We start from the raw sequence: 16,421 nt of genomic DNA, 5'->3' as shown, positions 1-16,421 counted from the left end.
CTGTTCTGAGCCCTTGACACCATATGCAGCCGGTGTGATTTACAACAGTCAAATTATGTCAGGGGACTGGCTGTGCACACACATGGCCCTGGATCAAGGGAGTGCAAAGACTGCCTTTGCATCTTCCATCATCCTGAGCTGTGCAGTATTTCCCTTAACCATAGCTGAGGATCTAGGCAAAAATAAGGAAACACTGGAAACTCAGTTTTCAAAAAGTGTCCTATGATTTTGGGAGCCTCAGTTACTGGGTGTCCAACTTGACACACTTTAAAAACAATCTGATTTTCAGAGTGTAGATGCTAAGCACTTTCTAAAAACCAGGCATCTCATGTTGGACACTGCAAGCTGAAGCTCCCAAAATTACTCGCCACTTTGCATATGGCAGAAATACAGCAATCTGCTTTCCTTAATGCGAGTGTTACCTGCACATTCTGGGTTGTCTTCATTAAAGTTGATTGCAAAGTCGTGCGAGACCTACACATTGACAAAAAGGAAAAAAGAATAAGACTTTAGTTCAGAAAAACGATTCCAAGTTGTCTTTCAGTTTCCAAACACCCATTACATGCTTTCTGTGTTAAACCACAGGAATCTTTTAAACTTGGAGCCAATCAATTTGAAATGCAGAGCGAGTCGGAGCTCCCTGCAGAGCTGAAGGGACAAGAAAATTTGCTGGAATCAAAGAAGTATCTGCTGACAAAAAAACAAAAAAGAGAATATAAAAAAACCACTTCAGCACATGAGAACTTCAGTAAATACGCTGCAGAAACGGCACTGCCAACATCTGTCACAAAAGAAAGGCCTAGATTTCAGCAAACATTGAGAGGCATGCTCTCTCCAGTTGAAAGATGAGAGTTAAATAAGGTTATGCTACACTGTAAAAATCAATATTAAAATAACTTTGGGTCTGTAGTAAACCCCTCATTCAGACTGATGAGCAGTTACTCACATGAAACCAATAGGATTACGGTGGGGAGAGGAGTAACTGCTCCCCAGTGTGAACCAGATAATCACAATCTGGCCTATTATGATGAAGGAAAAAATACAAATAAATACATTGATGAAGTTGAGATAGATTGATGCTTAAATTTGAACCAGGGCTAGGGAAATAAAAAAAAAAATAATAAAAAACTCAACTCTTAACCACCAAAATTCTTCTAAACGTTAATAGAGTTGCAAATGCCCCTATGCAAATAGCATCCTCACAAAAATAGTTATGTAATAAAATACACACAGATCCCCTTCCCCTGGTTCCTTGTCTAAGAAAAAATACTGAAAATGCAAAAAGTGGATGGTTTTCTAACTAAAAGGGAAACATATTAGACATTAAAAAAATCTGTTTCCAAGCCCCCTTCGGCTCTCTGGCACTCTCAGCGTTGGACCCCGCAGTGATGATCTGCTGAGACTGACGTTCTCCTCTGAAGCATCTCTCCATTTCTGACGCTGGTCCTCTCCCCCTGGTCTGCATCTTTCTCTGGTTCTCGTCTCCATTTTTCTCCATCTGCCTCCACCATTGTAGTCCTCATCCTTTTTACTCTCTTTAACTCCACTGCCCTGTCACTTATCACCCATATTTCTCTCCTTAACATACACATTTCAAATGTCCGGCCCAAATTCTGTGTCACGCTGCACTGTCCATAAACTGTATGTGGCAACTGTAATGGTGGGATAAGTGCATGTTAAGGGAGATTGACCCTTTGAAACGGCATCTATGAGACATCAGTGTTGTACCGCTAGCCTAAATATGGCTGCGCACCGATGGTGTGTGGATGGTGTGTGATGGTGTGTGGTGGCTGGCATAGGCCATAAAGAGGGCTTGTTTTGCGTAAAAGGGAGACTGGTTGACACAGAAATATGGTAACATGCAGTCACCTGCAAGGGTATAGTTCTGAAAGATAGGATCAGGTAACTTCATCCCTGGTCCACAAGTCTTCCTACTTAGAGATCAAAGGTTATGTGCTAGCAGTACACTGTTTGCTGTCCACAAAAAGCAACATGATGGGCTCCACCCATTTAACGGTTACATAAATGGGCTGGGACAAGGCCAGTAACTGCTGTAATATTGAATAGCACCTGCTAACTCACTTTAGAATGGACCCTGCATGATCTCCACCAGTGGAACTCATGTTTTTTGCTACTTTAGACATGTTTTATATTTTCAGGAGAGAGACATCAAAAAGGTTGAGTAAGTTGTTCTGTAAATGCACGACTCTTAATCATACCAGTGATGGCGGGGTTGGGTAGAAAATGTGCTACCCTCACTTGTAGTCTTACTCACTATGATCATGCTTATCATTATTTAAAAGATACTAAGAAGGAGTTGAACGTGGGTAGCTACCAGCATCACAAAGGAATTAAGCCAGCGTCCATCAAGGAATCTGTGAACTCATCCCAAGCCCAACCCGAAGTTTGGTATGCTAAACCCACGTTTTGGTTGTCACGTTCATGGGGTGTCACATGACCACTCATTCATGCAGTCATGACAGTCTCCCATTTGCTTTGTAGAAGAAAAAGCAGTAAGTCACCAAACGTTTTCCGATATCAGCAGACATGAAACGGCAAGATTGTCAGATACACTTTGGAGGTGTTCCAGAACATTTCTGTCTAGCCAAACTACATGCCTAAGGGCACTGTCTGACCAGAAGACCAGCTGCTATCTGCCAGTCTCACAGCCGGCTGCAGGCCAAAGGTAATTGCAACTGTCAAGCACTGTTATGTGAGTTTTCATTCAGTAATAATTTTGCTGTTGTTCACTCGATTCACTCTTTCTCTGCCTGCTAAGTTTTCTACTAGCTAGGTCTCTGCAAAAAGATAAAAGAATCACATTATATACGTACCACTGTTTGGTTTGTTCAATGCTATGGCTATTCAGTGTTTCTGGGTCCTAACTTTCTGAATCCCTAATGTAGCTGAAAGTATAGCAAAATAACTGCACATCAAATAGTTCCATGACACCGTGTAGGTCTTTGTGGCTGTAACAGTTGACAGATCATCGTGATTAACATCATTCAACTGGTTCAATGCTGCAGCACCTAGGTCCCTGTGCTTATTTCAGAAATACTTATTGACCAGGTTAGACTAATGAGGAAACCACAAATCTAGCAAATGTGCATGATAATCAGAGTTAGAATATTGTCAGAGCAACAGATATTATATTCTTCCATCCTTACTCACACTGAACTGTGTTTTATTCCAAGAGCAGCCCCATTTTGTTCAGTGGGACTACTTGCGGAATAAGGGATTATTCAGTTTGAGTAAGGGTGGCAAAATCTACCCTAAATAAGGGGCAGGAAATATCATGAAGACACAGGCATTTGCCATCTCTTCAAATTCTCTTAGAAATGGACCATCAGGAATAATGCACAGGTGTGAGATTGTTTTAATGGTTACGTCCTGATTTCTAGCAAGAAAGGCACCACCTATGGAAGGCAAGTGATGGTTGTTTCTCAGGTAGCTTTTCCCAAACTTTTGAAAACTGAGCCCCCTTTAGGAAAAGGAAGTTGTCCCCACATCCAGTGCATACACCTTCCATGTCCCCCTGGTTAGGCCTTCCTGACCCTCCAAGGACACTTCTGGAAATGCTGCTCTAAGTATCCTTCTCTCTACAGCATCTCCGGTGATAACCCACACATTACTGATATGTGATCATTGATCACATTACTCCAATCATGGGAGTTGTCCCACCAGGTCTCTGTGATGCCAATTAAGTCATAATTTTCTTCATATACCATGGTTTTCAGTTCATCCTGCTTGTTCTCCTGGCATTTGTATATAGGCATCGAAGATATTTTTTTACAGACTGTCCTGTTGCTTTTCTTAATGCAGTTGTGATTTCTAGACCTTCTCCAGAAATTAGCCCCTTCCCCTTGTCTTTGTGACTTGAGCCTGGATGTGCATTGGCCAGATTTTTGTTACCATTCTCCATAGAACCTAGTTTAAAGCTCTCCTGATCAGGTGGACCAGATGATGTCCAGAGATGCTCTTCCCAATAGTTGATAATGGAGCCCATCCCAGCACTGTAATCTGCTTTCCTGGAACATCAGCTCATTGTCAAAGAAGCCAAAGCTCTCTTGCCGACACCACTTGCATAACCATGCATTTACTTCCACAATTCGACTGTCTCTGTCTGGGCCTTTTCCTTCAACGGAGAGGATGGACAAGAACATCACTTGCTCCCCAAACTCTTTTATCCTTCTTCCCAGAGCCACATAGTCTGCAAAGTCATTTCTATCCTCCAGGAGAAAGACAAACATGGCACGTCCCAAGCAGGTCACGACAATCCCTCTCTATCCATATTTCCCACCTTGTAATGTAACAAAAAATCTCCTTAGATGATGTATGTACTGCTTGCAGAAGCCTGAAAGGCAAAACCCTGTGTGGGCTCTCCCCCTAGGCAAACTTCCTCTGTTTGTTTCTCCCCTGTTCACTGCATAATTTGACTGTTACCTCGTGTTCCCCTGTGTCTGTTTCTTGTACCACCTGTCATCTCTCGTCATATAAGCTTAGACTGTAAGCCTAGACTGTAAGCTTTTTGTCAGGGACCATCTTTGTTATTTGTGTGTAGTATGCTGAGCACAATGGGGCCCAAATCCCTGACTGGAGTTTCTCAGCATTAAAATAATACAGATACTAATAGAATAGTAATAAGAGAAGCTCATGTGACATTTAAGCAAGCTTTTTACATGAAACAAGGAGTGTCTGTGAGAAAATGGGAGAAAATCAATATATCTTAAGTAATTTAATATGAAGCCTAACTGGTATGGTCAATGTAGAGTTGTTTATGACAGCAAGCAACCAAAAAATGTGATAAATGAAGTATTAGGACATTTGTGCTCAAAAAACATAGGGGCATACAGGGTTTACCAGTTTATGGTAGGTAAAAGTACTATAGTTTTGCACTGATATCACTAAGAACTGATTCATGTTTTTCAAGTGATGCAAAGTTACAGATTATTTACATTCCATACTCTGTAATATAGAACCATATTGTATTTATAGGGAAGACAGAATAATCACTGTTCACCACTGATATCTGCTCTTAATTTTCCATAGGTCCAACTCTACTGAGTTGGGAGAGAAGGAGGTATGTATATAAGAACAGACACTGGCTTTAGAAGCATCTCCTAAGGGTGCCAAGATACAAAAGGGACCAGATTAGCAAGGACTTCCATACAGGTGACAGGTATTGCGAATCTTGATTTGGACTACTATTGGGCAGGATTGCTGTACATTGCAAACCCCTCTGATGTACACCCAGAGGCTTGATCTAAAGCTCCTTCAAGTCAATCAATGTCTTTCCACTAACATCAGTGGGCTTTGGATCAGGCCTCAGATGCTCCTGTTTTCAACACACTGCAATAAGTAAAAATGTTGGCTTTTTTAACTTTAACATGAGCTGGGTTATCAGGCTGAAAGGTCTCAGCAAACCTGATTCTGATATTTGAGCTACATGAAGTGATGCACTAGATGGTGTGTGTTCCACATGGAACAACAGGATAGTCATGCACTACCATTCAATAGCTCTTCTGAATTGGTAACCTAGTGGCAGGAGTGTACTTTCGATGCACTGCACATTGGGAAATGCTTTAGGCAATTATACCTTATGGAAAATACAATGCCAGGTAGCTGTTCAGAAGTAGGCATGATATTGTGATCTCCTCTAACGGGGTGAAATGGGTCAGAATTTGCCAGAGCAAGGTAATTTTAAATGCCACGAAATCCCACACGTAAAAGATGAGTACAGTATTAGTTTACTTACATTTGAAACATTGACTACATGGTACATTAAGCTCTGCAAAGAATTACAAAGAAGCAACACACTGATACATTCCATCTGCACTAAACATCCCCAAGGAGTGTCACGGAATAATTGCTGATAATGCATAAATGGTTCCAACCACTTGAGCACCTGTAAGGCTTTCTGCTCCAAAAATAAATTCTACTCAGAGAGAGATAACTTCACCAGAACGTCAGTGATGGTTACATAACATTAGTCTGGTATTTCTTAGTGTGCTGCAAAAATAAATTCTCTGAGCCGCCTGATAAAGGACAATTATTTACAGTCTGGTTATAACCATATCTCCTAGAGGCTTGCATTGTGGCCAGTTTAACATTCACTGCAGGACTACTACATGGATTTTGTCATACCAAAGAGCTTAGGACTGTCCCTAACCATAGGATAATTGAAATTCGTCTCTGTAGCCATGATGGTTACAAGATGATGTCATTATTAGAACTGGATGGGAAACTCTTTTCATCCCACAAGAATTCCAAATTTCAAAACACTTTCCAGTCCTGAATCAGGGAGAAACATCAAAATTGTGAAAATTTTTATGAACTGAAAATACCCCCAAAATTTCAGATCAGGTCAATCAGAACATTTTGTTTTGAGATTTTTGAAACATTTTATTTCAATTTTGACCTTTCATTTTTTAAAAATGTTTTAAAAATCATAAATAACATAAATTTCAAAATTAAAAGTTGTTCTGATCACCCAAAATTGAGCTTTTCCTTTGAAAATGTCAAAATGTAATATTTGACAATTTTTAAACTTTTTTCAAAAATTTTGTGAAACAGGAAATTAGTCAAACTGACCCTTTCTAGTGAACACTTTTAGTTCTGATAAAATGGCATTTTCAGATGAAAAAAATATTAATTGAAAAATTCCTATCCAGCTCTAGTCATTACACCATAATGAGCATTTCCTTAGCCCATATGCCAATGGGTTGTTTCAAAGATGTGTACCCTTGCAAAAGTACTGAAAAGACCTTGGACTGATCATAAAGTATTGATTTGCCAACTATTTTCTTTCTCAAACCATTGGGTAACTCGTTCAGAATTGCAAACTGTGTGAGACAGTAGCTAGGCATGGGTTTCACTAGCAAGATGTGACTGCAGTGCCAACGCACAGTCCAGAGCAATATCATATAAATGAACTAATGACTAGTAATTGCTTATGTACAACTTGGCCTGACAGCTACAGACAGCACCTTGCACAGATTATGCACTAGGAACACAGTACTTTGAACATTTCACTGTTTTCCTGCAACATCAATGTGATAGTACTTGGATTGCCTGACAAAATGATCTGACAAATTCCATGAAGGTTAGGGACATGCTTTATTACTTATTCAAATACAATTTGTCAAGGGTGCATGAACAATAATGTACTGGGTGCATATAAACAGAAATGCTGAGATGCACAATGTTTTACACTCACATATGAATGAACAATATTAAGCCACCGAAAACTGAAAATGAAATTTCAAATCCAGAAGTGCATCATATTTTGCACACTCTTAAGACACTGTCAAATGCAAAGAATCATCAGTCAAAAGCTATTATTTCCAGTGTGCTTAATAATATAATAGTCTGGCAGTTGCACTGCATGCAACTCTGGCTAAGAGCATTTCTACTTGGCAAAGCTTGTTAATTTTTTAAAAATTATTTTATAGTTTACCAAAGAGCATCTTGCAAGTTTCCATAGCCAGCAACCAGATGATAAAGGAATTTAGACTCATGATGGCAGGATCTTCCTTTCTTCCTTGGTCTGCAATGTCCACATTTAGTAGGCTTTATTTGTAGTTTTGGTCACATTTTGTCCTACTTTCTAAAAGGGTGGAAATGTCATAGGTGTACACATTTTTCAAGGTCATGGCTGGCTACTAACAGGAGAAGTATGGTCAGGTTCATCCTTACCATAGCCTAAAGGTGCAGACTCCTGAATATGTTTTTGGGTCCTGTGACAGCAGCAAAGTTTTCTCCTGCAGTCTTCACAACATACGCAGCTGGGATGTTTCATTAGGGAAGTTAGCATCTCTTTCAGGAGTAATGGAGAGTTTAAGAAAAACTAAACACAGCATTCTATATGCTGCTCCTTACACATGGCTATTCAGGCATCTGTCTCCATTTATTTTTTAAATAAGTGCTCTAACTTTTGCCAATTCTCTTTTCTGGGAGTTGACACAATTTTAACTGCTCCTTTTCTACTTTAACAACGTCTTTTGTGGTGGTGTGTGGTTTGCGACCACTGCTCTGTGTCACATCTTCTAAAAGACAAGTTTGGTCAGTCTTACCCGCTTCCTCGTCCTCCTCATCATGGTTTTCCTCATCATCCTCTGAATCCATACTTTTTGCCATGCCCTGTTCTTTTTTATGAGTCCTCTATATAAGCTTCAGAGTAGCAGCCGTGTTAGTCTGTATTCGCAAATAGAAAAGGAGTACTTGTGGCACCTTAGAGACTAACCAATTGCGCTATTCAAGACATGGGTGATCAGTATAGGATATTGCCTTGGGATAACTTGTATGTGCTCCGACTTGTGTGTTCTGCTCTGGGCTGGTGAATGAAGCTTCTTCAGTCTCTGAGGGATCTGACTGCTTTTGCTCAGCTGTAGAAGCAATATCTAGCTCCGCTTGATAAAGATCACTGCTATCTCTGGGTTCATCTACCAGTAACACAGCAGAATTGTCTGACACCTCAGAATTGTCTGACAGAACTATTACCTTCAGAGTGGTGGGTGTCTGACAGGTCTACTCTAGTCCAAGTCTGAGCAATCAGTGTTCTCAGAGTTACAATGCTAGCTCACTTGGGTTGGAGGGCAGACTGATGAAGAGAAGAATTACCAGAGAAAAATTATCATACTGCAAAACATCAGATAGCACTGCTGGAGCTTATGAGGAATGATGCGTGCGCCACTTGTCACTATTTCTGCTCCAAAGGATTTCTTGTCCCACCCCAGAAACAGCCATTCAAACTCTTTAGCTGCTAGCAAGAAAAGAATCAAATCTGAGCATTTTCATTTGGAGCTGAAATATGGAAAAATATCACAGTCAGTCAACGTGGCACAGCAGAGGTGTTCACGCAAGGGAAATACTGTAGAAACTGTGTACAGAAGCATGTTTTAAAAAGAGCTCACACTCAAAAAGGTTCTGAAATGCCTGTGGAGATGCACATTGCCATTGCTCCACACTGTCAATCTAAAGTGGAAGAGAGACAAGTTGGGGGAGGGAATATCTTTATTGGACCAACTTCTGTGGGTGGGAGAGACACGCTTTCCAGCTTACACAGAGCTCTTCTTCAGGTCTGGAAGTGGAAGATGCATTTTACCTGTAAAGAACAACAGTTAGCATGTTGGACATTGCACTTAATGCAGCAGTTAGGAGGTTAGGAGGTGATGAATAGGATGGAATATATTGAAGCCAACAATAGACTCTTACCTTCCTACGTCAATCCCTAACTACTAACAGAAGCCCAACATGTACTGAAAAAGTCAGAACTGTCCAGCACTTAGGACTATATAAATTCTTCTGAAAACATGATACAGTGTACTCATGAGACACTGACCCAGAGTTTTTCCAGGTTATGGCCAAGTTGTATGTAAGTGGCATACAACTGATTATGAATATTAAGGAAATGTTCAGTGACTGCTTTATAAACCCTAATGCACACTTAATAGTAAGTTATAGGCCTTTTTTCTATTTTACATAAATAAGACCTGTACTTTGTACACTTACCTTCTTCACTGCTTTTAACAGCTACATTGCTCTGGTTCTTTCTCATCTTATAACTGCACAATGATTAGTTGGCTCCTATTTGGACCTCATGTTGTCTCACAGTCAACACTGATGTGGATGCTCCCATCTGAGACAATTTGTGAGGAATATTTCGCATCTGGGGATATGTCTACACAGCAGTTAGAAACTCATGGCTGGTCCATGCCAGCTGACTTGGGCTTGTGAAGCTCAGGCTAAGGGGCTGTTTAATTGCAGTGTAGACTTTCAGACTGGGGCTGGAGGCTCCAGGACCCTGTGAGGTGGGAGGGTCCCAGAGTGAACATGTGCAGTGCAAGTAAACAGCCACTTCGCCCAAGCCCCCTAGCCCAAGTGAGCTGACACAGGCTGGCCACAGGTGTCTAATTACAGGGTAGACATATGTCCCTTGTCCCACAATAACTCTTATTAATGTCAGGTTTCAGAGTAACAGCCGTGTTAGTCTGTATTCGTAAAAAGAAAAGGAGTACTTGTGGCACCTTAGAGACTAACCAGTTTATTTGAGCATGAGCTTTCGTGAGCTACAGCTATGGAAACACGATATGCTATGCATCCGATGAAGTGAGCTGTAGCTCACGAAAGCTCATGCTCAAATAAACTGGTTAGTCTCTAAGGTGCCACAAGTACTCCTTTTCTTCTTATTAATGTATCAATTTTGAAACCTATTTCCTCCTTCCCAGGGGACACAGGTTTTAACTAATTTAGAAAAGAAGTTAAAACAAAGCTGGGAGCAACGGCAGGTGACAGTCTATGGGAGAACATAGCTATTGTATACAGACATGATTTCAGAAGGGTGGACTGGACAGCCGTGTTGACAATTATTAACATCATTTCCAGCTGTGCATGCATGTGCTAATTAAGATTTACAGATGTATACTCACATAGTAAAACGATTTCCTCCTTCCTCAACAGTTATTTGCTCAGCGTAGTGTTGATAGGGCTCTCTCTTTTGTGGGAGCTCGGACCAAGTTGGTTGCAGGTCCCCCATCTGTTGCTGTTGCCTGGTTATTCTTTTCCGTGGGTTTTCATTTGACTATTTGAGGTCAGACCATTGCCGCTCCATCATCTCTATGGCACTTTCCCCTTGAGCAGATTGCAGATGTTACTTTGGTCCATTGTTTTTTCATTTGAAAGTCTGTGTGCTTTGCGGCACCCTTTGCTCATGCACACACTCAATTTACAATCGAAAATCGATTCATCGAATTCACAGGTTTAAACGACTTCTCCTGAACCCATCTCCATCTCCTTTTTGTGACTGTCCTTGTCTGTCATGGTATCATGGGGTCCTCTCACCGCTAGAGGCGCCTCCTTCTGACCGTCCTGGGAATTAGCTCTTCCAGGCTTACGCTCTCCCTCCGGTGGCGTCTCCCCCATCCTGTCTTGGTCTGCGGCCCCCGCAGATAACTCCCAGATCTGCAGTCTCCTCTGGTCAGGTCACTAAGGTCCTCTCCTTCTGCGGAATTCACAGTTCTCCCTGACCTGCTGTCTCCACTGCCCTTGCCACTCCCCAGTGGCTGGTAGGGGAACCCAGGTCTGCTTTCTACACTGGGTTCCAGCCCAGAGACCTTACAACAAGCAGCCAAGGTCTCTGCATGATCTGACCCCTGTTGCTGTTTCCCTGGGCTTCTTTCCACTCATCTGCCTTTCCTCTGCACCCCACTCTCCTAGAGTTGCCAGCCTCCCAACTCTCTCCACTCAGGGACTAACTGCAGCCTACTTCCCTGCCTTCCTGTAGCCACCTTGCTGTTCACTCGACCTAGACTTTATACTGACCCCAGCTTGTTCCTGCCTAGCTGAGCCTCCTTCTAATTAGTGGCATGTTCCCTGGCTCCTCCTCCAGATGCACCCCATAAAGTTAATAGGCCTGCCTGGTCACCTTTACTCCTTTCAACCCTGTATAGAGTGGTTGAAGCATCACACATTGCTTAAGTCCTATGAGGCCAATTCCTTACCACCACAAGGGCAGCCCTTGCTACTGCATTTAAGACTTCCTATGTGCCCTGAGTTGCGATGTTCAGTGCAAGTCCCCAACTTTACTATGAGTGCTTGCTTGTATGGTTTTCAAATGGAGTGTGCAAACAACAGTTTTGCCTACCTAGGAAATCACTCCATGATGGTGTGTCTGTCTTTCCTACAGCACCTCTGACTCCTTTGAGAGTCAGGTAATCTGTTACTGAGGTGTAACAGAAGTATGATGTCGCCAATACGCTGGTCAGTCTGGCACAACCTGCAGGCTGATTATTTCTGCTGGAAAAGGAGCAAAACTTCATGCTGCCCATTATAATGTACTATCACCATCAGATGTCTTGTCAAGGAATTGCAGCCAGCAGAGTAACACATTCCTCTAAGTAGCCTCTCAGATAAGCATGCCTTCTGTGACACATTTTGCTGTTTGCCAATGCACTGCACACTTTGGGCTGGATCCAGTGCTCATGGAAGCCAACGGAAGTACTCTCACTGACGTCAGTGGATAGTGAATCAGACCTTTGGTTTGTGCTCTATACAACTGAGTCCTAATGGCATTGTCACAATTTGTCCTTCCTCCATCTGCATGGGGTACAATACAATAATACTATGCTGAGAAGAAATCTGCGGTGTAGACTTTGAGGCTGTCTTCACAAGGTGTGTTCTTCCCAGATTGCAACTGACTTAAACCAGTGCAGAATCATTAGGTAGCTTCGTGTTTCTTATCAGCTCAGGAACATCGTTTGGTTACTCTCCATACACCACTTTACACAAGCAACACAGAATTTGGACTCCTGTCTCTCTGTTCTCAGGCACCTTTCTGACTCTATTATCCCCCCTGCAGATTTTATTTTCTTATGTTCACCTCTTCTAGCCTCAGTATCAATCTAGTCCTCACTCTTTTTGCATGGGTACCACTTGTTTCTAGCATGGATATTTTCTTGCATTCCATTCCTTGCACTGATGACAGTCCCTTGGGCACACAAAATTGCCACAACTTAGCACATCACTAAGGCCATTATTTTTGGGAACAACGTCAACTTAATCACATCCTCTGAAAGCATCAGCACCAGCCCCAACATTAAAGCGAATCTTCCAAATGTTGGTTCTGTGATATCAAACCTTAACAAGTTTTTAATGGTTCCAAAATATTGCTCTCAAATATTCTTCAAAACCTAATCTGAACCTGAAAAGATAAGGCACAGTCATCCTCATGTCAACCTCATAAAAAAAGGATATGGGTGTGTGAATGCCATTACATTATTTTTGACGTAACATCATTAATTTTGGACTGACTCTTAGAATTGTGTATGTAATGAGGTAATATCTTGAGCAGAAAGTCATCAGAATGAAACAAGCTGAGGGAACTATTTCCCCCAAAGATAAACCATCTCACCAACAGCAATACGTTGTGCCATATAAACCATGGAAATTAGAAAGATTCACCTGTACACCTACTTTATATTCCGGTGGTATCCTGGCTCCAAAACCAAAGGCTGGGAACATTTTATCACTGAAAACAAAATAAAAAAGGGGTTTTTTTTCCACCAAGAAATGTACATTTTTCCACTAAACATTTATTCTTTCATATTTGTTCATGAAAAAGGTGACAAAGCAGAAGAGCACAGAAAAGGCTGCTAGATCATGCATGTCATTTGGTCACCGTTATTTATGTTTGCAAGAATCATCACCCTTTACTCTCACATTTAGATTCCTGTTTGTGTTTCTCAGAGCACCCTGAAACACAGACATTACTAGATTCCCAACACTCTTCTCTGAGTTATACTCTATATTCTGACATGCCGTTTGGTTTTCTTTTCCTATTATGTCCTGTTATTTGATATGCCTACTGTAATAGGTTGCAGATCAAGGCCCTGATCCTTGAAAGATTTAAGCACACGGTTAACCTTATGCACTACGAATAGCCCCATTGACTCTACTGGCACTATTCACTGTGTATACTGTTAGGCATATGAGTACATCTTTGCTGGACAGAGTCTACAACTTCTCAGATTCTCCCGACTCTAGCAATTCCTCCCTTATTTCTACAGCTGGTGGCTGTCTGCCTTTTGCTGGTCATTGTTGCTACCTGTAATTAACTGCTAGTTATTGCTCTCTCTTTCTCTCCTTCCTGCTCCCCCATCCAGATCCAGCAGGACACCTCCATGAAACATAGCACACTGAAATGAATTTAGCACAACATCAAAATGCACTTCCCCATCACACAGCCCGTCCCGAACAGAAAGAAAAATGGAGACTCCACCAAGTGAGACCAAGAGAAAAAACCCCAGAATAAATCAGTAATGACTATATTTAAGACTACTATGAATATCGCTTTCACAGTGGAAACAGCACAAGCTCTGTGTTGGAGAGAAAGTATAAATGGAAGACGTTTATGACAAGAGAAATAGGAGACGGGAAGCAGAGGAGGGCAAGAGAAGAGGGGAGTAAGACAGTGTGCCGGTGAAGTGCAGAAAGAGACAGGGGAGGAGTGTCAGGTGAAAAATCTAATGTTTTTGGAGATTCAGACCAACTGGAGGAGTAAAATGGTCTTGGAGCATCCCACAAGTGGGGAAACGGATACAGAGCATGGTAAGTGTAGTCCTATTCTTTTTTCTGCCCCATGATTGAGAGTAGCTTGGGTTCCTTACAGTATTTTAGAAACAATCTTCATATAGGTAAGATCTGTGACAACATAGTTCTTCCAGGTAAGAAGAGACAGGATCATCCTACTCAAGATGACAGCGTCTAGTGAAAGGAGGATTGTGTAATTAAGTGTGTTTGTGATTTGGGTTCACAGAACTGTCCAGGTGGAAAGTGTCTTTTGGCAACATTACAGAAGGGGAAATTTCACCTACAACAAGTTGCAGATTGAATGAGGGTTTCCACCTGTAACCTGACCGGTGTCTACTAAAATCTGTTCAAAGATTTTATTTTACATTAGACATAGGTTGGGTGATGAGCTGGTATATTTAATGTCATGGTAAAATTGCTTCCAAGTGTTACAACGAGATGCCTTGTTCTTCATTCCAGTTTGATCATCTGGATGGAGATGAGAGAGATCCTGATTCAGAAGACCAGGAGACTACATGGCCATTGATTTCCTTCTCACTTCACAAAGCTCATTTGTGCAGATGCTATAGACTCCTCTCTCTCCATAGGGTATATGGAAAATGACAAACTCTGATGACATCTTGGCCCCTTTTCAGCAAAACACTTGGGCATGTGCTCAGTCTTAAGAATGCTCTTAAATCCATCCTACTCAGCAAAGCATTTACATACATGCTTAACTTTAAACAAGATCTTAAGTCCTAATGGAGTCATTAACACATATGCATCAGTGCTTTGCTGACTTGGATTCAGCTCCTCTGCTTGAAGACTACACTGAGTAGTCTGGAGGGTTCCCTGAGAGGCTGAGTTTCTGTTACTATCTTGGGAACCTCCAAAAATGCATAGTTTAGGGCAGAACTTTTAATTGACTCTGTGGTCAGTCCTTGCCTAGTGAATAACTCACGACTGCAGACATACTCACAGAAATATATCAGCACCCACTACAAGTGTCACACCACTCAGTCGGGCATCCTGCCAGAAAGGTGCCATGGTATTTCTGGTCAATCTTTTGGGAGCAGAGCAAAATGGAAGTTGTTTTTTTTTTTAAAAAAAAAGCTCTCAGTCCTTGGGGACTGCTTGGCTCAGGGGATTGACAATGGGATGTGGAAATAATCACCACGCCCAGATCAATGGTGCCTAACAAAGGCTTGGCTGTAGTGAGTAAAAGTTGTTCCCACCTGAGGGCTAAGCTCTTATGAATTGCTGCCTTGCTATGAAATGTACTTGCTGTTTAAATCTGGGGAAATGTAATATTGTGTCCCATATGCTATCCTATATGACAATGAATCATTTGCATGGTAATGAAACATTCATTCCAAGAGATGTCATAACCTAAGGGGGCAGTGAAATTTTATGCCAACCATCTGCTGATTGCCTTCCCTTTGATTAAACACTTCTGGAAGTGGGCAAACCCTTTATAATAGATGCAAATTAGAAGTCAGCTACCCATTAAGAGGATAAGAAATAAGAATCAAAGAGACAGCAAAATGGGACAAAAATTTTGTGTTACATCAATGATTAAACATGGTTGGTTTATCAAATTAAACCCTATATTGCTGTGATTGATTAGATTTTAAGACTAGAAGGGAGTATTATGATCATCTAGTCTGGCCTCCTGCATTATACAGGTCATAAACTTTCATGCTGCAATTACTGCATCAAGCCCCAAAATTTGTGATGGATCAGAGAACACCTTGTGGAAAGAAATCTAACTTTGATTTCAGTGGTGTCCCTCTACAATAGGTATTTCAATTGTGTAAATGCTGCATATCTAGATGAAAGGGGAAATGGAATTTATCAGGATGATAAATGATTATTGCTAAAAACTTCTCTTGACTTTTATATCTCATCACCATCTCATTTCCTTTAACCCCTTCCGCTGCAGCTTTGTGCACTATATGGAAACGCTGGGCTTGATTCTCAGCTCCATTTCTGCCTACTCTTCCCTGCTGAAACGTAGCAGGAGAAAGGCTGCCAAGGGGCTGCCGAGAGCTCCCTTGGCTGCAGAAAAATTCCTTTAGGTACAGGGGATGGGTTAGGGCTAGGGAGGAGACATGACATAGGCTGGAGGGGCATGGCATTCCACCACTGCAGCTGCTGGCAACGTAATTTAGAGCAGTCCTGCAGCTGCTTTATGTTATGTCAGGAGTTGTTCTGGCATCTGGACAGTGCAGGATGGGGGCTGCCCCAAGTGTTATTGAGCCCCAAGAATACACCTCTGGCTTTCTCTCACATGTCTTCTTTCAAACGTATTGATACAAAAAAGAAAAAGAAGAAAAATCATTACAGCAGAGTGTTTG

General features: G+C 41.6%; 1 protein-coding gene across 5 annotated transcripts in view; it reads right to left on the bottom strand.

Moving 5' to 3' along the window:
* The window catches only part of CPNE4 (copine 4), a 325,458-nt gene that overhangs the window by 15,283 nt on the left and 293,754 nt on the right, over positions 1 to 16,421 (bottom strand). For 3 of the 5 annotated variants that reach the window (XM_043540815.1, XM_037890311.2, XM_043540816.1), the window contains 2 exons: positions 12,958 to 13,024; positions 423 to 474 (listed from right to left, as the gene is read on the bottom strand). In XM_043540815.1, the coding sequence (XP_043396750.1) occupies positions 423 to 474; positions 12,958 to 13,024 (119 nt within the window). The remainder of the gene's footprint in view (positions 1 to 422; positions 475 to 12,957; positions 13,025 to 16,421) is intronic. The other 2 variants (XM_007064303.4, XM_043540817.1) reach the window with 1 other exon arrangement.

The sequence above is a fragment of the Chelonia mydas genome, chromosome 2 (genome assembly GCF_015237465.2).
Source record: "Chelonia mydas isolate rCheMyd1 chromosome 2, rCheMyd1.pri.v2, whole genome shotgun sequence".
Classification (NCBI taxonomy): Eukaryota; Metazoa; Chordata; order Testudines; family Cheloniidae; genus Chelonia; species Chelonia mydas.
Note: the sequence above shows the minus strand (reverse complement) of the source record. Positions and strands in the feature narration are given on the sequence as shown.